At 40.2% G+C, this 23,960-nt stretch overlaps 1 protein-coding gene across 3 annotated transcripts in view; it reads right to left on the reverse strand.

Annotated features, from left to right (window-relative positions):
- Positions 1 to 649: 649 nt before the first annotated feature.
- LOC140200860 (organic cation/carnitine transporter 2-like) overlaps positions 650 to 23,960 on the reverse strand; it is a 52,878-nt gene continuing 29,567 nt past the window's right edge. For 2 of the 3 annotated variants that reach the window (XM_072264493.1, XM_072264492.1), the window contains 7 exons: positions 23,358 to 23,529; positions 21,086 to 21,212; positions 19,864 to 19,964; positions 16,088 to 16,302; positions 6,840 to 7,022; positions 3,616 to 3,751; positions 650 to 946 (listed from right to left, as the gene is read on the reverse strand). In XM_072264493.1, coding sequence (XP_072120594.1) covers positions 913 to 946; positions 3,616 to 3,751; positions 6,840 to 7,022; positions 16,088 to 16,302; positions 19,864 to 19,964; positions 21,086 to 21,212; positions 23,358 to 23,529 — 968 coding nt within the window. In that variant the 3' untranslated portion in view covers positions 650 to 912. The remainder of the gene's footprint in view (positions 947 to 3,615; positions 3,752 to 6,839; positions 7,023 to 16,087; positions 16,303 to 19,863; positions 19,965 to 21,085; positions 21,213 to 23,357; positions 23,530 to 23,960) is intronic. The other variant, XM_072264494.1, reaches the window with a different exon arrangement.

Genomic DNA, 23,960 nt, shown 5'->3' on the forward strand with positions numbered 1-23,960 from the left:
GTGTTGCTTGAATTTCCAGCATCTGCAGAATTCCTTGTTGTTTACTGGTGAAAGAAGTTTAATAGGCTGATGTAATCAGCAGCTAAATTTTTTTTGTGTGAATCCAAGGCCTGAGGCATTGTTTCAGTGATTCAAATTAAAATCCCAGCACAGTATTGAAGAACTTAAATTCAGGGAATTGAAGTATTGAATTGCAAGTAATGCCTAGAATGAAACTACTGAATTATTTCACTTCCGATTATTTTATATCCTTCATGGAAAGAAATCTACTATTGTTTGTATATTTTAAAATGGTTTCAAGCACATCATTTTGGTTGACATTTATCTGCTTCCTCAATTTAGGAGCCTTGAAGGATATACAACAAATATCCAAAACATCCAAAACTTGGAAGTGAATTTATAAAAGTAGGTTTCTAATATAATTATCTGTATTAAACATTAAAGCAGAAGTTTGGAAGCAAGCTGGGGGAATGTTACAGAAGCAAGAGTTGATAGCAGATACATTACCTGAAGGAAACTGTACTAGGTAGATGATGTAGTTTGTTTCATTGCATTTAATAAATTGCTCTATGAAGAGGAAAATATCCAAAGGTAACTTGATCCTAAGAAGCTAAACATATATAAGATCTTTTTCTTGACAATATCTCGGAGAAAAAAAAGTCCAGAAAATATGTTTTATTAAAACTTAGTAAGAATAATCAAATGCTATTTCATGCAGATTATCTGAGCATTTTAGAGTGGAGTCCCACTTCTCTCATTTTCACTCTACGTTATGCAGAAGAATCCATCAGACCTTGATCCCATTTCTGATGAAATCTTCAGTTGTTTGCTGCTTAAGGTCAGTAGTCAAGCCTGTCAAAAAGCTGCCTCATGAAGGGCCACCGTATTTTTTCCCATTGTTTCATTTTTGCTTTAATTAGAGTGAGTACGTCCTGTGCATTTGAACCTGCATTTGAATATAAAAATGTGATAAAAATGGATTTAGACTTAATCTTTCCCTGGGTTTTACTGGCCAGATATAGTCAATTATCTCAAATAAATTTGATTTTATCTCAACTAATTTGAGTGGCAGCCATTATCAGCATGGGATGTGCAAATTCAACAATGCAACATTATACAACACGTACTTCCATGTGGGTTACCTATATACAAAGTTGAAACAACGTACCCATACATTTCTTGTGAGAATTGTGGTCAAACAAGGAGGAAAACTTTTAAGCAAGCAAATAATGAGACAATGTGGCTCCATTTTCTGTATTGTTTGATCTATAACATTAAAACCTGATGTAAACAAATGACCAATAAGCTTAATTTTTACTGTCACCTTTCAATCATGTGACATTCAGATTTTCACTATCTTCTTTTCTTTTTCTTTAACCAAGTAGAATTAAAGAATAATATAAAGTTATTCCACCAAATGAGTTCATGCTGGATTTTATAATACAATCTCTTTCCTGCAGCTTTGCAAAAGCAGTACTTTAGAAAGTTCCACCACTCTTACTGGCTCTCTCTCCCCGATTCAATACTTTGATATGCCCCTGCTCTGATCTGAAAAGGTATTTGTGGCTGTTGTCATTTCAGTAGCACACTTCATCTTTTAATATTAGCTCTGTTTCTTCTTTTACAGATATCTTTCTGGCTTGCTGTCTCAGTCTTGGAACATCATTTTACTAATTGCCTTGTATTTATTACAAATGCTTTGTTTCAGCAAAATAGTCTTCAGATAGTTCAACCTCTCCTTTATTTTCATTTTCTTAATCAGCATTTTCTTGATTGATTTAATGTACTGGTTCTGACCCCATTTATCCATCTGCTTCAAACATAACACCATAATCTAAAATGAATCCAAACCTTCACAGTAGCCACTTGTTTCACATAATTTTGTTTTAACATATTCTTTGCAGCTGCATATTGCTATTTGTCTTAACTGACCATCACAGTGTGGCTCTCACCTTATGAGATCAATAAATATAATAATTCAAATCACTACCGAAATTCCCCAAGGCAGTATCCTATTGTCCATGATCTTCAACTGTTCCATGAATGACCTATTAATACTGGGCTAGAACTCAGGATATTTACTAATGATTACACAGGTTGCAACATCTTAACAAATAAAACAGCACATACCTGCTATTGCAAGGACAAGCCAACATTTAGTTTTGGGATGCTACATGACAATTAAATTTCAGACCATGGAATAGCCATCTCCAACAAGAGAGCCAAAAAAGCATCTATTCTAGACAGTCACTGGCACTTCTGAAATTCCCTCAACATTTTCATGCACACTATAGCTAAAGGAGATCTGAAGCTTGGCACCAGCTGGCAAATGGCCATCTTCTGATATGTAAACCTTTCTATCATCAGCATCAGAAATATTACTCTCTATTCCATGCTTGCCCAGATGATTGCAACTTCTCCAACATCTAAGATACTCAAAGCATTTCAAGGAATAGCTGGCCTGCATGAACAGCACCCTATCTACTGCTCCATTCATTCACCACCTCCATCTTTATCACACTGTGGCTGTAGAGTACAATACCTGCATTACTCTTTTCTCAGGCTGCTGTGTCAAATCTGTGGCCACTAAGACTGACAAGGACAACTGTTTTATGCTAATTCCATGACCTACATGTTCCTATTCAAGTCAAACAATTCTCACATGAAAATCTATTTTTTTTTAATGTATGGAGATACAGCCTGGAATAGGCCCGGCGCCTCCTGATTTAATCCTAACCTAATCACAGGACAATTTATAATGACCAATTAACCTACCAAACAGTACGCCTTTGGACCGTGAGAGAAAACCAGAACATCTGGAGGAAACCCACTCTGTCGCAGGGAGAAGGTACAAACTCCTTACAGACAGTGGTGAGAAATAAACCCAGGTCGCTGGTACAGCAAAGCGTTGTGCTAACCACTACGCTACTGTGCTGCCCTTAACGTTTGTTACTTTGATATAATTTCTGGACATCCTGGACATCCTTATCGAACAGTTTTGAAGAAACACTTTATCTTGTCCTAAAAGAACAGAACCCTCATACTAGGGACAATCTATAGTGGCCAACGAACCTACCAGCCTCCATATTTGGGTTCTGGGAGAAAATGGCCCTTGTGGCTACGGGGGTCAGGGGGTATGGAGGGAAGGCTGGGGCGGTGTTCTGAGTTGGATGATCAGCCATGATCATAATAAATGGCGGTGCAGGCTCGAAGGGCCGAATGGCCTACTCCTGCACCTATTTTCTATGTTTCTATGTTTCTAAAACCAAAGAGGCCATTGGGAGAATGTGCAAACACCACACAGACAGAGTGAAAGATAATGATCAAATCCAGATCATTAGGGCAGGAAAGCATCAGTTCTATTTACTGTGCTAGTGCATCACCCCTGAACTCTACAGATGCTTAAGATCGGAAACAGAAAAGGCTGGAAGCAATATATTTTATACTCAACTCACTCCCCAGGTTTTCCATGACTGTTAAAAACTGAATTCTACCTTTTTGTCTTCACTATAAACGAATCTGAGGCACTTTCTACGTCAAAGCCACAGTTATTTAGGGCAGAATATTTTTTTAAAAAAATTAAATGATTGAACCATTAGGACTACATATACTTACCACTTAACTTTTTTCATTTGGTCAATGGTATCTGGAAGAGGAGTATTAAATGTTTCTGGCAGAAATAAAACCGCAATTGCTGCGAAAATTGTCAAAGTCGCTATCAAAATCAGTGACAAATTCTCCTGATAAGCATCTGTCAAAATAAGGTGTATATTTACTTCAAAATGAACGTCAACAAACGAATATAACGAGCACGGGGGGCTTCATGCAACTGAGGCCCAAATGCACTCAAATCTATTTCCACTGCATGTACAAACGTATATCCAAGTGATTTCCAATTTGGTTTATTTCCACAATGTCCCTGATTTGGCTGCTCTGTTATCTCTTGTCATTGAGGAGATGAGATGGGAAACTTTAAGTCATCTGCTTGAGAATGGAACTAGAATTAGTTTGTTATTTTGTTGTAATTTCCACGAATACAAGACTCCCCACCCACATGTTAGTGGACAGTTAGAAAACTATTACAGGAGCATAAAGACAAAACCTTTCTTGTTTTATTTTCTATTCTATTGAGACATTGACAAATTTATTTGACAATTTTTATTGCAGAGTGCTTTGCATCCTGAGCAAATGTGATCATTGCTAAGTTTTTCATCTGAAAGAAGTGAGAGCATGTACATAGAGTCTACCACTCTTTTTTATAAGCACTTACTCAAGTAAATAAAAACTTATTTTGCATTTTTCACCCTTTAAAATTGTCTCAGTAGTTCATGTCTCCACATTTCCTCTATATGGTGCATTATTAAATTGTCAAATTGATCACAGCATCTTTACTCTCCAGAGCATCAAAGCCAAGTTCACAATTCTGTGAAGTAATGATCCAATCAGGAAGACTTTCTCTATGGTAGAGTAGCAAATTTCACAGATAAGTAGTCATAAGGAAATCTCTGAACTTTAATTCTGAACTTCTGTTTTGAAAATCACATTTTGGATTACCTGTTTCAATCTACGATTTAGGACACTGGGATTTTACAAGTATACTACTGTACCATTTGCTATGAGAAAAGCACAAGTACCTGTCATATGGGACCTGACAGGCATGAATCAATTGAAGAGCCACCTAATTAGAGACCCAATGTGTAAACAACATGCAACATTGAAACAAACTAGATATTTTTTTTATCAATTTCAACAACAGATGCTAAAGGTTTGTTTAGAGTTTAAGCTACCAGTTAGGATGCCCTTGTCATCAGTCAATCTCAAATTAATTAAAGAAATTACATTTAAAGTTAACAGTTCCAATCAATTCTACATAAAACCAAAAGGCCTGAAATTTCACTGCACCTTAGCACCTATGTGGCAGTTTTATGGCAATGAGCATATTCAGGCAATAACACTTTTGATTGTGGTCAATTGCTTGTAAATTCAGTAGCACCTGAGGCCGAAAGCACAAGAACAACCCTTCACACAGCTTCACGGGTATAAATTAAGTGATGGAAATTAGATAGATCTAAGATTGATTCACAGGGGAATATGGGATAGAGATGTGGGAACAGGATCATACTTTGGAATTGGGAAGCAGTGATCAAAGGGGGTTGGCAGTTGGGATGTATATGTTTAGTGGTTATTGGTTCCAATAAAGTAATTGGTGTGTGGTTCAAGACGGGTGAAGATGATCAGTTATGGAGATAGGAAGTTTGAATAAAGCGGGTAGGAGGGCTAAAGGAGAGGAAATAATTAAGTAGAAGGGACTGACTTGTGTATTTGCACTAGCCTCAGTCTCCTCAGGTGCACCAAAAGCCTGCTTCCTTATGCATGAATGGCAGAGGCTACCCAAATTAAAACAAAACTAAACTGAAAATGGCATCTCTATGTGCCTAGGTCCTGTGTGCATTACACAACAGATACACAGGAACTTAGAATGTAAACTACTTAATGGAAATCCTCAGTTTTTATTCAAAAACTTTAATAGAACTCAATCAAGCAACTCACAAATAAGCAAAGCAATACATGCGACACATGAAATGCTGGAGGAACTCAGCTGACTAGGCTGAATTCCTCAGTAGTTTGTGTGTGTTGCTTTAGATTTCTAGGGTCTGCAGATTTTCTCATGTTTGTCACAAATAAGCAATGCTTTTTGAACAGTGAAAGCAGATCGGATCAGTACTCTTCCTGACACTGTCCTTCACCTCATTGATGCTTACTGATCATGGAAGAGCTTAGGGTTACCAGGGGGTTTTGAATGCTCCCAGTCTACTTTGAAGCAGAAAGACAAACAGAAAGGTACAAAACTCCCTTGGGTGCAATCTGCCTAGACCTATAAATGACCATGTTGGTCAAGCCAAGGGGCAACTTTTCCTCCAGAATGACCTATTCTCTCCTCCAAAACTGTAATTGTACTGTAAGTGGACTGTAACGTCAGGTACTCAGGGTCTGTAGGGAGAACACCAGTAATGCACCCATATCCAGACCCCTCTCACTGTTGCTGTGAAATTCATTGTTAGACTTATGCAGTCTACAGAATTTTAAATACAATGAAGCCTTTAATTCTGCTTAAAGACCTCACTGCAAAGAAAAGACTGGTAGCTCCATTACTGAAATTATTTAGAAAGTGTCAAACATCCATACAGTTTATCAGTATAATGGTGATTAATTGTAGCTTTATAGCTGTGAAGCTTGGGTAACCTACAGCCATCGCATCAAGTCCTTGGAGTGCTTCCACATAAACTGCCTCCAGCGCATCCTGGGAATTACCTGGCGTGAACGGGTGCCTCACACTGAAATACTTGTGAAAACCAATTGCAGGAGTATTGAGACCATGATCACCCAGCGTCAGCTGCAGTGGCTGGGGCATGTGATAGGGATGCCCCCATGTCAGCTACCCCACAGAGTGTTATACGGTCAGCTACATCATGGTCAATGCTCAGCTGGAAGGCCAAAGAAGCACTATAAGAATCAGATGAAGAATGCTTTAAGGAAGTGCAAGATCAGACCCGAGGACCTGGAGGATGTTGCTGCTGACTGTACCACTTGGCGACAGCTGTGTAGGGATGGGGTTCGTATTCTGGAGATGGAAAGAACAACCAGAAGACAGCAGAAGAGAGCCAGGACAAATGCAGCTATAGTTGCTACCACTACCACATATACATGTCCCACCTGCAATAGAGCTTGTGCGTCCAGGATAGGAATGCATAGCCATCAAAAATCTCACCGTTAAAGGAGTGGACATCGTCATTGGATTTTGATGGACAACCGAAGAAGAAGATTAATTGTTACCTTACCAAGCAAAAAAATGTAAGGTGAAAGGATGCTGCCGATCCTGGATGCCATTGCACTCACTCCGAGACCTGTGTTTCTCAATGTGGTTGGGTATAGTTCAGCGGTGTAGATATAAACCATGAAAAAGGCACATGAAGCTCCCAATCTTCCAATTAACACCAGCACAGTAGCAAGTACTAAGAGATCTAGAACAAACAGAAATAGCTGTAGACTGGATGGAAGATGCTCTAATTTGTAAGTATAGACTGTATAGATCTGTCCCCATATTTGACACATGGCCTAACTTTCCCCAGTACTTGGTAGTTCCAATGCTAGCAAACAAGCTCTGATGTCATTCCTCTGACATTAAAGTTCATGGAAAAAAAGCTCTAAGTGCAGGTTTCTGGTGATTGAAATCCTGTTTTGAAGATACACAAAACATACTATACTACTGTTAAACATTTTGGCTCAACATAAGTGTGGTGCAGTAAACAACAGCATCTCACTTCCACAACAATAATAATTACAAATACAAATGTTATAGCACGTTTAGAAGAGACAAAGCAGCTTTAAGTTGACAAAGAGAGAACACAGAACATAGAACATAGAAATGTACAGCACAGTACAGGCCCTTCAGCCCACAATGTTGTGCCGACCCTTAAACCCTACCTCCCATATAACCCTCACCTTAAATTCTTCCATATACCTGTCTAGCAGTCTCTTATATTTCACTAGTGTATCTTAAGAGAGTCTTTGACTGCAAGTACCTCGGGTCAAGAATGATGAGTTCAGAGAAGGACATAAAGATACGGAAGGCACTGGCGTGGAGGGCTATGAACGACATGAAGGAAATCTGGAAGTTGAACCTGACCAGAGGACTTAAAAAGAGGATTTTCATAGCAGTCATAGAGTCCATTCTCACATACGGATGCGAGATGTGGACACTCACCAAGACTATGCAAAAGTCCCTAGATGGTTGCTATACACGAATGCTCCGGTTGGCTCTTGATGTGAGCTGGCAACAGCACATGACAAGCGTCGAGCTCTATAATGACCTATCGATGCTCACCACTAAAATCGAGGCGAGAAGACTGCAACTAGTGGGGCACTGTCTATGCCACCCCGAGCTACCTGCCAGCCTAGTCATCATATGGGAGCCCAAGCATGGGAGGAGGAACCATGGGCACCCACCAAAGACTATGCTCAACACGATCCTAGAAGACAGAGCGCGGCTAATGTAGATGAACTGAACACACTGATGAGGGAGAGGGAGAAGTGGAGAGTCCGTCATCGTGCCTGATGCTGGCCCCTAGGCCTGAATCAACGCAGTAGTAGTAGTAGTAGTGTATTTGCCTCCACCACTGACTCAGGCAGTGCATTCCACTCACCAACCACTCTCTGATTAAAAAACCTTTCTCTAATATCCCCTTGAACTTCCCACCCCTTACCTTAAAGCCATGTCCTCCTGTACTGAGCAGTGGTGCTCTGGGGAAGAGGTGCTGGCTGTCCACTCTATCTATTTCTCTTAATATCTTGTATACCTCTATCATGTCTCCTCTCAACCTCCTTCTCTCCAAAGAGTAAAGCCCTAGCTCGCTTAATCTCTGATCATAATGCATACACTCTAAACCAGGCAGCATCCTGGTAAATCTCCTCTGCACCCTTTCCAATGCTTCCACATCCTTCCTATAGTGAGGCGACCAGAACTGGACACAGTACTCCAAGTGTAGCCTAACCAGAGTTTTATAGAGCTGCATCATTACCTCGTGACTCTTAAACTCTATCCCTCAACTTATGAAAGCTAAAACCCCATAAGCTTTCTTAACTACCCTATCTACCTGTGAGGCAACTTTCAGGGATCTGTGGACATGTACCCCCAGATCCCTCTGCTCCTCCACACTACCAAGTATCCTGCCATTTACTTTGTACTCTGCCTTGGAGTTTGTCCTTCCAAAGTGTACCACCTCACACTTCTCCAGGTTGAACTCCATCTGCCACTTCTCAGCCCACTTTTGCATCCTATCAATGTCTCTCTGCAATCTTCGACAATCCTCTACATTATCCACAACACCTCCAATCTTTGTGTCATCTGCAAATTTGCCAAATCACCCTTCTACCCCCACATCCAGGTCGTTAATAAAAATCACGAAAAGTAGAGGTCCCAGAACAGATCCTTGTGGGACACCACTAGTCACAATCCTCCAATCTGAATGTACTCCCTCCACCACCACCCTCTGCCTTCTGCAGGCAAGCCAATTCTGAATCCACCTGGCTAAACTTCCCTGAATCCCATGCCTCCTGACTTTCTGAATATGCCTACCGTGTGGAACCTTGTCAAATGCCTTACTAAAATCCATATAGATCACATCCACTACATTACCCTCATCTTTATGCCTGGTCACCTCCTCAAAGAACTCCTATTAGGCTTGTTAGACACGATCTGCCCTTCACAAAGCCATGCTGACTGTCCCTGATCAGACCATGATTCTCCAAATGCCCACAGATCCTATCTCTAAGAATCTTTTCCAACAGCTTTCCCACCACAGACGTAAGGCTCACTGGTCTATAATTACCTGGACTATCCTGAATACCTCTTTTGAACAAGGGATCAACATTCACCTCCCTCCAATCCTCCGGTACCATTCCCGTGGACAATGAGGACATAAAGATCCTAGCCAGGGGATCAGCAATCTCTTCCCTCACCTCATGGAGCAGCCTGGGGAATATTCCGTTAGGCCCCGGGGACTTATTCATCCTAATGTATTTTAACAACTCCAACATCTCCTCTCCCTTAATATCAACATGCTCCAGAACATCAACCTCACTCATATTGTCCTCACCTTCATCAAGTTCCCTCTCATTGGTGAATACCGAAGAGAAGTATTCATTGAGGACCTCGCTCACTTCCACAGCCTCCAGGCATATCTCCCCACCTTTATCTCTAATCAGTCCTACCTTCACTCCTGTCACCATTTTGTTCTTCACATAGTTGAAGAATGCCTTGGGGTTTTCCTTTACCCTGCTTGCCAAGGCCTTCTCATGCCCCCTTCTTGCTCTCCTCAGCCCCTTCTCAAGCTCATTTCTTGCTACCCTATATTCCTCAATAGACCCATCTGATCCTTGCTTCCTAAACCTCATGTATGCTGCCTTCTTCCACCTGACCAGATTTTCCACGTCACTTGTCACCCATGGTTCCTTCACCCTAGCATTCTTTATCATCCTCACCGGGACAAATTTATCCCTAACATCCAGCAAGAGATCCCTAAACATTGACCACATGTCCATAGTACATTTCCCTGCAAAAACATCATCCCAATTCATACCCGTAAGTTCTAGCCAATAGAGTAACTGCTCCCTTCCTGTTCCTGACTTCTACCCACACTGACTCAAAAGAGGATCCTGCTACATTACACACCCTTTCTATAGCTGTAATAGTATCCCTGACCAGTAATGCCACCCCTCCACCCCCTTTTCCCCCCTCTCTATCCCTTTTAAAGCACTGAAACCCAGGAATTTTGAGAATCCATTCCCGCCCTGGTGCCAGCCAAGTCTCTGTAATGGTCACTACATCATAATTGGTATCTACATATCAAAGATTTTTGAAAGAGGTGACTTATTTCATCTTTCATCATTCTAGAAATTCTGGAATGGCTTCTGCAAACTACATGGTAGCAAATATGACCCTATCATTTAAGAAGTAAGAGAGAGAGTGAGAGAGAGAGAGAGAGAGAGAGAGAGAGAGAGAGAGAGGGAGAGAGAGAAAACAAAGATTCAGGTCATTGAATCCTTAACACTGCTTTTCTCTACTGCACCACTGGGTTTTTCCAGCATTTTCTGCTTTCATTGCAGAGTTCAGTGTCTCAAATCAAATCAAATTTAATTGTCATTCAAATCATATGTACTTTGATATAGCCAAATGAGGCAGAATTCCTCTGGGGCCATGGTACAAAAAAAAGAACATAGTCACATGAGAAAACATGTTTTTAGTCCCTGAGCAAGAAGTCCAGCAAATTTATGGTTCCCGCAGTCCAGCTTGTAATTCCAATGATCCAGCACTGGAGAGCAGTTGTTTTCTGGATGAACGACTGACTGTTAGCCGCATTTCAGCAGAAGGCAAAAATACTGTAATCTATAGCAAGGATCTCTGAAACTAATATTATATTTGTGAAGGTATCAACTGTATGAAAAAGACAGGTCAGCCCGAACATGAGGCAGAACAATATGCTTGTGGACAGGTTTGCTTGAGCTGTTGGGAGTGCTTAAACTAATTTGGCAGGGGGATGAGAACTGTAGTGGTAGGCCAGTTGGTATACAACTGGATGCAGAGTGTAATAAGGAAGACTAAGCATTTGATAAGGCAAGAGTGCTGTCAGTGGGATGGGTTGAAGTGCGTTTTTAAACTAAATACAGTACATGGAAGTTCAATAGTTCAACAGTTTGGAAAAATTAGGATAAAATAAAAGGAGAGTGCAGGAGAAAGTCTGCAGATTAAATAAAAAGATAAAAAATTTAGAAAGTGATAATAATTTAACTTCCAGTAACGTGGGGCAAAATTGAACAGGGTGATCAATACAAAACTGAAGGTGTTATATTTGAATGCACATAGGATACAGAATAAGGTATCGCATTGTGGGCATCACTGAGTCATTGCTGAAAGAAGATCACAGTTGGCAACTTAGCATTCAAAGATACTTTTTGTATTGGAAGGATAGGAGGATGGGCAGAAGGGTGGGATGCCTCTGTTGGTAAAAGAAAGAGGAAGATCCGAGTCCACCAAGCTAAGTTGAAGTGCTATTCTATCCCGGTGGATGAAGATGAGGTTACTTCACCAAGCACAGATGATGTGGTCTTTTCAACCACTGATTCACGAGCCACAGCGATTCGCTCTGGAGAGAGTCATCATACTCCAGGTCAGACGAGAGATAACCCAGGTCAGGTTTCAGACCACAGTACCCAGGTAGATCCTTCGCATGATGGCGGTGGTGAGGAGGTAGAGAAGGAGAGGAAGGTCAAGTGGCCAGCAATGGCAGATGAGAAGGCTTGGCGTGTGTTTGATGAGGATATCAGTATGATGTTGGAGAACATTCTCAGTGGAACATCAAAGATAAATTTGGAAGTGATGGGCGATATGATTTACGATGTTGGAAAGCACAGGTTTGGTTTGGTTGAGTTGAAGAAAGCAAAGCCTACACAGCAACCAAGCAGGTGCCAGAAGGAGATTAGTAGGTTGAGGAGAGAGCTTAGAACATTGAGACAGAGGTGGAAGGTAGCAAGTGAGGGTGACAAGCCAGGGCTTGCTGATCTCCAAGAGCATTTTCGAATAAAGTTAGCATCACTCCGTTGTGCAGAGTCACAATGTAGAAAGAGAAAGAAGAGAGAGAAGGCAAGAACGTCATTCTTTGAGAACCCTCACAAGTTAACAAAGAAATTGTTTGAACAAAATAAGAGTGGGCAGCTTAACATCTGTCAAGAACTTGAGGATCACCTTGCAAGCACTTACTCTAATGAACAGCGGGAAACACCTTTGCTTGACATTTGAGGGCTTGTGAGGCCTACCGAGCCAGGAGTGAAGTTCGATCTGTCAGAACCCAAATTGGCAGAAGTCGAATGGTTTATCAGAAAGGCAAGGTCAGGCTCAGTGCCAGGACCTAATGGAGTGCTGTATAAGGTGTTCAAGAAGTGTAAAGAGCTGAGGAAATACTTGTGGAGATTGTTAAAGGTGGTGTGGAGACAAGGTGTTGTTCCTTTGCCATGGAGTGAGCCTGAAGGAGTATACATCCTGAAGGAAGAGATTTCTTCTACATTGAATCAGTTCCGACCAATTTCACTCCTGAACGTAGAGGGGAAGATTAAGTTTGGCATTCTGGCTGAAAGAATATCTTCATTTGTGATAGAGAATGGATTGGTAAATACATCTGTACAGAAGGCAGGAATACCAGGCTTCCCGGGATGCCTTGAAAATACTAGTATGATGGCATACCATCCAGGAGTCGAAAAGGTTGAGAAGAAATCTGGCTGTAGTTTGGCTTGATCTGGCAAATGCATATGGTTCTGTTCCCCATGTCCTGATTGAGTTTGCGGTGGAATTCCTATGCATTCCTGCTAAGGTGAGGAACTTTATTATGCAGTACTACAACGATTTCTGGATGAGGTTTTCCACTCAGCAGTTTACAAATAGATGGCAGAGCTTGGGTGTTGGAATCCCAATGGGATGTGCGATTTCACCCATCCTTTTTGTGTTAGCCATGGAGGTCATTGTGAGGGCTGCAGAAACAATGGGACCAGGTGCTGCACTTGATGGCGGAGGGGAGTTATCACCAATACGAGCGTTCATGGACGGTCTCACCCTTTTGTGTCCCAGCACGGAGACAGTGGAAAATGTACTATCTAGACTCGAGGAGCTAGTGGATTGGGGAAGAATGAAGTTCAAGACCAAGAAGTCAAGGAGCCTTGTTCTTAGGAGAGGAAAGCTGGTTGACTTTCATTTCACCCTTTGTGGAGAGGAGATTCCATCCATTCAGGACCAACCAATTAAGAGCCTCGGGTGATGGTACACAGAGGAGCTGAGAGACACCAAGAGGGTTCAAGAGACAGGAGAACAGATCAGCAGAGGTCTGATGTCTGTCGACAAGTGTGGCTTGCCTGGCGAGTTGAAGTTGTGGTGCTTGCAGTACGGACTGATGCCACAGATAATGTGGCCACTAACTGTCTATGAAGTGGCAATGTCCCATGTTGTGGCAATGGAACAGAAGATCAACACGTATGTGAAGAAGTGGCTTGGAGTACTGAGCAGCCTCACCAATGTTGCTATCCACAGTAGCCAGACAAAGTTTACCATCCCAGTGCAATCCCTTGTTGAGGAAGTCAAGGTAGCCAAGGTAAGGTCATTCTTGATGCTTCGAGACTCAACAGACCCTGTCATCAAGAACACCCATCCGGATATGAGATCAGGCAGGAAGTGGTCAGCCCGTGTAGCAGTTGATGAGGCAGAGTCTAGATTGAAGCACAAGGAGACGGTTGGGGCTACCCAGCTAGGCTGCCAGGGACTTGGATGGACAATACACAAGTCGTGGTCATCTTCTACAGGTAAGGAGCAACGTGAGCTTGTAACACAAGAATAACGAGAGGTAGAAGAGGAGAACAGGATAGCTAAAACAGCTGGCCTGGCCGAAGAAGGGGCTTGGACCTGGTGGGAAAGTGTTGAACAACGACATCTACCTTGGAATGTTCTGTGGCAGATGGAACCACTCTGCATTTCTTTTCCATGCAGAGCAGCGTATGATCTGCTTCCAACATCTGCCAACCTCAGCACCTGGTATGAAGATGAGACAGACAGGTGTGCTGCTTGTGGCGAGAAGGGAAGGCTTCAACGTATTTTGAGTGCATGCAGAGTCAATCTTTCCAGCGGCATGTACACTTGGAGACGTAACAACGTTCTCAAAGTTGTAACAGAAGCGGATGAGCAGAGAGTACTGCAGCACAACTTATCTCATGTCCCATGCTGCACAGAACATCGCATATCATTAGTGAAAGAAGGCTCCAAGCCAAGGGTGTACAGCGCAGGCCCACGATCAAGCATACTATCTTCAGCCAAGGATTGGTGTGTCAAGGCCGACCTGGATGGGAAAGGCAGTTTCCTGGAGCAAATAGCTTTCACCACATTGCATCCAGATATAATCGTATGGTCTGACACCAGTAGAGAAGTGGTTATTGGTGAACTCACAGTCCCCTGGGAAGACAACATCAATGAAAGCCATGAGCATTAAGATCAGAGTGCAGAGACAGAGGTGGAAGGTCTCATGCTATCCATGCGAAGCAGGCTGCCGTGGGTTTATTGTGTTCACTTTCCAAAAGTGGCAGCGTGACCTTGGCTTCACTAGAAGAGCTATCAAGTCAACCAGCAGGGCTGTAGCTGAGGCAGCAGAGAAAGGATCAGCATGGGTGTGGAACAAGTATGTCCAGAGGGGCAGATAGTCGGACAGTGTATACATACCTTGCAAACCCTTCAGTAGTTGCATAGACACCTGAAGAGTAGACTATATGTTGGATGGAAGCGACCAACAAATCTGATAGAGGCAGATGCCAAGTTTTTAAGCTCACCAGTGGGAGGTGGTGCTTTAGCACTACTGGCCCACCACCTCGAGGGAATCTTGATCATAAGCGGGCCGAAACTCCTGAAGACAGGTGGCAGATCAACTGATGATCCCACTAGTGATAGCACAGGACAGTTAACATCTTAGTCCATGTGTATTTTCAATTCTTAGAATCCTTGTTTCTAGGGTTAAGAAACTGCAAGATTAAAGACACTGAGGTACAAAGGACTTGGAAATTCTCATGCAGGATTCCCTAAAAGTTAACTTGCCAGCTGAATTGGTGGTAAGAAAGACAAATGTAATGTTAGCATTCATTTCGAGAAGATATAAAAGTGAAGAAGTAATGATGAGGCTTTATAAGGCATTTGTCAGACTGCACTTGGAGTATTGTGAGCAGTTTTGACTCCCTTATCGAAGAAGGGATGTCTTTGTATTGGAGATGATCCAGAGAAGGTTCACAAGAATGTTTCTGGGAAAGAAAAGTTAATGTATAATGAGCATTTGATGGCTCTGGGGATGTACTCTCTGGAGTCTAGCAGAATGTTGGGGGATCTCATTGAAACTTTTTGAATATTGAAAGATCTATAGAGCAGATGTTTCCTATAGTGCGGGAATCTAGGACCAAGTGGAATTGAGTGCATCGTTTTATACAGGAAAGAGATAATGTGTTATATAATAGCTATCATATTATCAGTGCATGGATGACCAAAAATCAAATTGAGTGGAAGCTGTCCTATCCAGATATATTTCAGCTGAGCTGCCTGCAACTACTCTTCAGAAGTATAGGATGTGGATAACTAACTCAGAACAAGAATGGTACATTAATGCCATATGACTCAGTTTTCCAGTTTAAGGAGATCAGAGTGTGATAGCTTTCAATTGGTCACCATGATATTCATAGACATGTAGGCAAGGCAGTTGGCTTCATTTGGACTCTCATGCACATCTGCATAAGTCAAAATTTGGTCCAGCATCTCAATATCATATCACCGTTAAAATCAGTGAAGTTATTTGGTGGAAAAATATGAAGAATTTCAGATTTGGCATATTGTACCAGTTTGCTAAAACCTCTCAGAATTACAGCTCCTGTATATTTCAACTGATCATGGGATACTACTTTATAATGCCTGTTAACAAATATCACAATAGGATCAATATAGAAGCAGTGTAAAATTTACCTGATGGGATGAGCTGAATGAAGAGCAGGACGCTTCCACCAAGAAAGAGAGCACCTGAAATGCTGAACCTGCGTGAAAATTTCTTGAGGAGAAACCATGTTGCTATGTTGGCTGGAATCTCTGCGGCACCAAAGAGGAAACAATTCAGATAGTCATCACCATGGAGATCAGGTACGTTCAATGACAGACCATAGTATCCCATTGATATAATCATCCTGCAAAAACAAATTCAAATTCAAATACTTCTTGTTATTTTTTAGAATTTCTTTAACTAGATTTCAATTTGTCCAGAGAAGTTGTTGATCTGTGGCTTTTCCAGAATTATTTTAGTCACATTCACTAACGTTAATAGAGGTTTCTTAATTTGGCAGTAAAATAAATTAAACTTATCATGTTGTAAACTCCTCTGTTATCTTGACAGAATTACCAGCTATTATCTACCCCACAAAAAATACTGGGCTGAAAAAAAGTTATTAAATTTAACAGCAAGACCAGATAAAATAAAACTGGAGAGCTGAAGTTAAATAAAATCTGATATCTGTTAGGTTAATCCTACTACTGAAAGCATTTATGTCTATAACATCACACTCCAACTCCTCCAAGCTACACTCTTTGCTCACTTGTCACAACTTTCAGCAATAATTTATGTCCATCAAAATCACTGACAGCAGTAAATACAGTATATTTTAGTCAAATTGACGTAATAAATTTTTGCTCTACTTTTGCAAAATGTTACTAGATGAAAATCAATTTTTATCTAATGTGAGGCATTTTAAATCTTGCTGTTAAGATGGATGAATTCACCATACATTAAAATGAGTATGAGGACCCAACTTAGTGATGGTCCAGGGTAAAGTAATACTTCTCTTCTAAAGTATAGTTGCAAAAAGTGGGAAAGGATAAAGCAGAGCGTGCAGTTTCACAAAACTGTTGTGGAACTCAAAATGCTGTGAAAGGGGGAATTTGAGGACTAGAGTACAAATTTTCTTCAAGGTGCAAGGAGAGAGGAAGGAAGGCAGTAAAAGAGCAGTAGTAAAGCAGGTAAGTGATAGATTCTGAAGTACTATTCTCTCCGAAATCTAAAGTGTTTTCTTTAAACAAAAAGATGGGTGAGAATATCATTGGAGAAGGAAAAACTCTAAATAAAACACTGAATCAATTAAGCACATTTCTAATGTTTTGTATATTTCTTTTGAAGCACTTTATTTCAATTAGAGGTACAGCAGGCACTTCAGCCCCACTGAATGTGCAAATTGTGGCATGTGCAGATTACAAACAGAACTAAGATCAAAATATCACGGATGTCTTAGCTATATGGAAAAGAATGTGAAAGTACATGACAATTATAGTGAAATGGATTTGAGCTGGGAACACAGAATTATTAATGGTGTAATTCTGGGATAACATGTAACGAGTGTCACAGAATTCACAGAGTAATGACGAAACCACTGGGGGCATTGTGGTGATAGGGTGGAGGATAAACAGCTGGAGGCTCTGGCTATAATGGTACTGATGTTATGGGAGGAAGAAGGGAAAATGTCTCAAATAATCAGGAGGGCATTACAAAGCATGACTTCAAAGAGAGTAATTTCCACTGTATATGGTGCAGGAAAACTTCAGATCTTTGCAGCATTCTGCTTTATCTCCACATTTCTGCAATCTGCAGAATTTTATATCTCAGAATTCTAGAACTTTTTTTTTCTTTCTCCTCTGTTTCCATTTATCTTCTAATTTCATCAAGTTCTGGGGTGGAAATACAACTGCAGATACTAGAAATCAGAAATAAAAGAGAAAACTGCTGTACTCAGCAGGTCAGATAAGTAATGTTAAGGAAAATCAGGGACGATGTTTTTTTTTGATGACCTTTCATCAGGGTGATTAAAATGTTGAAATCAAACATTTGTAAGTTATAGAGAATGTTGTTGTGGGGGGTGGGGGAAACAAAGAGAATAGTGGTGCTGTTAACTGAGAGATGGTGATGAAGGCTTCTTGATCTCACCAGATTTGTCTAGAGATCCTTGCTGATTTGATTTGATACAAATGACCTATTTCACTGAAGGTTTAGATGTACATGTGACCAATAAAGCTAATGGTTAATCTAGAGATGATACAAATAAAAGGAGATGAATCGAAACCAAGGGGAGAGAAAAAATAATCATGGAATTGTGAGATATGTATTTGTCATACTATCAATACTGCCAGCCTGTCCTACTTCTATCTCATGTTGCGAAAGCTCTCAGCCACTTTTTATTTCTATATTTCTGCTCTTACCTCCTCTCTTCACACCCATAACTGGAAGAGGTTCTTCACTTGTCCTCCAGCATGCCTCCATATCCAATAGTTCCTCTTCTAGAAATTCCACTGCTATTAAAATGATAGCAGCACCAAAAGTTCCCTTTCCCTTTCAGCATTTCTCTGTGATTTCCTGATTCAATCTTCCATCTCAACCAACATCCACAACCTTTGAAGAAGCATCCCATGTAGTCAATGGTAATGCAATTACCTCTTTCCACCATCCAGCAGCCTAAACAGTCTTTCACTGAGGTAGTTAACTTGCATTTCATCCAAGTTACTTTACAGCATTTGTTGCTAACAATGTTATTTTCTGCACATTGGTGAAGCCAAACACAGACCTAGTGATCACTTTACAGAATACCTCCATTCAGTCCACAAAGAGAGCTTGAAATCATGCATTTACCAGAGACAAGCATTGTGAATACTTTTTAAAAGAGATAAAATCCTTGAGAAACATGGTCACTGAGATATAAGCACCTACCAAGTGTCATCTACTTGTCAATAACCTGCTCACTGTTGATCAGGTTGATCTTCATCTGAACCACTCAACTACAGACCTCAAAGCCTTGGTAATGAATGTCATGGATCAGAGACAGATTCCAGAGCTGAGGTTTAAATTTACAAGCCAGGATGAAACTATTATATCATCAACCACTGGTGAAACCAACATTTACAGAATTAATCTCCTTGCTGAAGATTTACCTGACTCAAGGGAACTTTGCTGTGACTGCTGGTGGTCAATCATTCCAGTCCCAGGATAATGTGGTATAATTTCCTCATGGGAGTGTCATTGGCTAACCACCTTCATTGTAAAAATCAGGAATGTAAAAGTCTACTTATGATTGCTCAATGTTCAGTTTCACCTTCAATTCCCCAGCAAATGAAACAGATTAGGTCAGCGGGTAGCAAGAGCCAGACAACATTCAGACACTGTCCGATACATGCTTTCTACCTCCAAAGTGACAGGCAATGTCTGCCTTCAACAGGATTGTGCTTAATTACCTATCATTGACATTCAATACCATTACTGCTGAACATCTTGGAGGTCATCAGAAGCCATAAACTCATCTGGATGATCCATACAAATGTTGTTGTCCAAGACCAGGTCACATTCATGATGTTCTGTGGTGAGCGATTCAATTCCCAAAATCTCAATGGTGTTCCAATATTCACATGGCACAAATGAGAAGTGTGGTAGAATTCTCTCCATTTGCCCAGACCAGTGCAACTCCAGCGCATTCTCACAATTCAACACCAACTATAACAAAGTAGCTGACATGTTTGGCACAACAGTCACCACTTTAAGCATTCCTTCTCTCCAGCAGAGGCTTTAGTATGTGCTAGCCACACAATGCACAACCTCTAATCAGGTTGGCCACTTTGACAACACATCCCATCAAAGCCAGTATCTGCATGAAAACCCTGCATCTGCAGTTTTTCAGTGGCTGTCAATGTGTATTTTTCTTGATTTGAATACTTACCAGATCAGAACGTTAATGATTGTGATAGCTCTGATATTACAGGTTTTTAACAACTGAGCAAATGGAACAGATTTTACTTCATTATTCTTTATGTATTCAAGCTGGAAGAAAAGCAGAGAATCAAAATTGCATTAGCTTTGCAAAAAAATGTCTGTATTATTTTCCACATCTCTTGGTTCATGTGAATGATCCAGAAGACTGATTATTCACAATTTGCCTTGTGACTTTTTATGTGGATATCCAGAAAAGATGTATATACATTGCAAATATTTTTCACCACTTTCCAAAAGTAAGAATCATTCTTATTCCCAAATCGCCAGCAATTCCTGCCTAGTGGAAAATGAATTTGAACACAATAATTCCTCTGGCTTTGTAAAATGAGCTGAAAATTCTCCATATTTAAGTTCAAGTTATGTTCTGGACAAATACAAAATCTAAATGATTAATTGTATGAACTCTGCAAATGGTGCTTTTAAACTTAGTTAAAATTTTTTTATAAAATGACTGTTTCAGTAGGGGACTCCACATGTCACTATTGGTAATCCTTTCTGGAGATTTCATAATAGTTCCACTATTTTGAAACAGCGACATTGTACAACTCAAAAGCTGATCCTTATCATTTCCTTGCTATTACAAACCATGGAGTTCACTTCCACTAATAGTGGTTAAAAAGATACGGCCGAGGAGAAGGCTGCATGATTTGGTGAGGGAATAGAGAATTGATCTTGCCAAAGATCAGAGAATTATTCTAATGCAGTATACATCTTATGAAGTGATGGTGCAAGGCAAAGGACATCTCTAAATTCCCATTTATTATAAAAATGATCTAGAAATAATTTTATCCAAAGAGTGTCATAACATACAATTCATGTTGATCTTTTGATTCGTGCAGTCGATATGTACAGCTGAATATCTGCCAGAATATTTGTTTTATTTTATGCATTGAAGCCCCCGCTGCAAATGTATATTGATTTGGTTATGGGCAAAGTCAATCTGGACTTGCTTGTGAAATTATTAATGGTCAAGTAGTCAGGTGAACCCTCATCATCTGAGCACGTATGAGAAAAACGCTAAGTGAGTGGTATCTGTAGAATCAAACCAGATCAAAGAGTAAACACATTTTGAATGGAATAGAAATTTAAATAACTGAGAGAAGCATGTTACTCTGTATTAAAGGACTGAAGAACCACACAGAAACAAAAAGATACTATTGTCGCAATACCTCAAGTTCACTGAAAATCTTCGGTGGTGGAGTGACACCATTTTTCTTTGCCATGAGTCGAATTACTGATTCAGCCTCCTCTACTCTTCCTTTAGACAGCAGCCAGCGTGGAGATTCTGGAATAAACCTAGAATTAAATGAGTTATTTTATATCATGACTATTGAAGGCCAGACTTGAGAATTTACTACTAATATACTCCTTAATAATAAATATCCCGCCATTGTCTGTAAGGAGCTAGTATGTTCTCCCCTTGACTGCATGGATTTCCTTTCGGTGCTCCGGTTTCCTCCCATATTCCAAAGACATGCCAGTTGGTAGGTTAATTGGTCATTATAAATTGTCCCATGGTTGGGCTACTATTAAATTGGGGGATTGTTGGGAGGCATGGCTCAAAGTACTTACTCCACACTGTCTGTCAATAAATAAATAAATAAACCAATCATGAAATTGTATTCAAATTTATTAGCAGGTTCAGAAATTACAAAAGATTATGAGATGTGTGGTGTTTCATGTGGATTTTAACTTTTGACAAGCTCTGTAAGGTCTCATGTTGTGAACATTATTGACAAATGTCTACAATTGAAACATTCTCACCGAAACCCTGGATGTGTGCTCGAGATTTGAAGGGGAATACAGATCAGGGGAGTAAGAAAGCAAAGCTGAAAAGAAAGAAGAGGTTGATGCTGATATTCATAAGGAAAACAATTTAGTAATAGTATCATGAAATAGAAGGACAAAATATATGGACTGGGTAAGTGAAAACAAGTAAAAGACTAAAGCAGGTAAGCATAAAGGAAATATGAGCAAATAGAAACTTCAATAATGCTTAAAATAGCAGTGCACTCTGTCGGAAATATATTGGAAGAAATCAAACCATTACTGTAAAAGAACCTCTGGTGAAAAACATCAATGGAAATCTTTCAACAACAACACCAGAGTGAAAATACCCATATCAGAGTAATAGTGCCATGAAATAAATACCTAAAAGGCACTACATAGTACCATTAATATATAATCTTTTGTCTTGAAAATTCATCCCATTGAGCTAACTGTCAAAGAGAGTAGAAAGTGCTTTTCTAGAATATGTTATGTTGGAATGTTGGCCAGGGATATATTGTGTCACTTACATATTATAGGGACTAGAAAAATATGATTAGAAATTCACCTGATCCATAATAGCAAATAAAGCACAGCATACTCCAAATAAATCTGATTCCTGGTTTTAGATCTCAATCTATTTGTAAAAGTTTAAACATATTTTAATTTGGCAACATTTCTAATAATATGTCATTCAATTTAGCGATGCTCTCAGCATCTAGCCATGCAGCCAATACTTCAGGTCCAAATAAAGGACACCACTTTCCCCTTTCACTAAGCCAAATTGTATGTGGTGAAGCTTCCTCAATAAAAGAAGGAAGTTTGTCCCTCTCCCATATTTTCTTGCAATATGGTCAGAAGCCATTTGGCCCCTCAAGTTCATGCTGATCCAGAAAGCCATCCATTCCCACTAATTATCCTATCTTATATCCTTGCCACACTCCCATCAACTCTCCTATGATTCTATCATTTACTGATATTTTAGGAGCAATTTACAGTGGCCAATTTACCTATCTATGCAGAAGAAGGAAAACAGAGCATGTGTCAGACACGCACATGATTATAGCAAAAGAAAAACAGGCTCCACATGAACAGTAGGGTGGATAATAGGTATGAGTTTAGTACATCATTCTAATGATGTGCTGAAGTCATTCAAAATATTCAAAGTGAGGTTACTTTGACAATGATATTGCAGTGAAAAGCTATTCTGTCAACAGCTGCAATCCATTCTCCACAGTCACTTAGAGGCTGCAATCCACAAATGGATAAACACATATATGAATTAAAAATTCAGAATCGGTAGGTTTTCTTTTTGCTGTTGCATCAATCTTATTTGCTAATAATGATGACATAATTGCTACTGGGTGTAGAAGCCAGAATAACTTTGACACTGGGAAAGGTGAAGTCACAACATCTCAATTTAGGGTAAGTGTCAAATAGTAAATCTTATAAATGTAATAAAGTTGTAAGGATCTGTAAAGAAATTTGAATTTGGGAGGAATCCAACTAATCCAGATGCAAAGATTGATTCAATATTGTGTGCACTTGGCATAATCAAGGTGATGTTTTTTTCATAGCTGAAGTTACTTTCAGACCTCATTGGTTAGGGACATCCAGCAATATATGGTCATATCCTGCTGGTTAAATGTTTTTAAAATTGAAATGTTTACATACCACCACAAAGGAATGTACAACAAGCAGCAGAGAGTCAGGGTCATCATTAGAGTTCGCCATTCTCTTATGAAATATGCAACAAAGGGCAGGAACATATAGCCTATGGCATAAAAGACACCAACTCCAAATGTAGAATATACAATCCGCATGGAATCTGCAAGAAGTTCAGACCCTGCAAGAAGAATACAACCAGGTTCAGGGCATCGTGAGCTTACTTTGATTGCATGTCACTCTGAAACTTTTATATTTCACTAAAAATGTATGCCAATATTACAGCAACACACACAAAATGCTGGTAGAACGCAGCAGGCCAGGCAGCGTCTATAGGAAGAAGTACAGTCGACGTTTCGGGCCAAGACCCTTCATCCTGACGACTGTACCTCTTCCTATAGATGCTGCCTGGCATGCTGCGTTCCACCAGCATTTTATGTGTGTTGCTTGAATTTCCAGCATCTGCAGATTTCCTCGTGTTTCCGATATTACAGCATATGCTTAACTCATAAACCAAAAAATGTGAAGCCCAAAGTATTTCACCAACAGTAATGAAACAGCACAAAATAATAAAACAGCACATAATAGATTGGTGAGTTTAATTTTTAATAG

The sequence above is a fragment of the Mobula birostris genome, chromosome 7 (assembly GCF_030028105.1).
Source record: "Mobula birostris isolate sMobBir1 chromosome 7, sMobBir1.hap1, whole genome shotgun sequence".
In the NCBI taxonomy this organism is placed as follows: Eukaryota; Metazoa; Chordata; class Chondrichthyes; order Myliobatiformes; family Myliobatidae; genus Mobula; species Mobula birostris.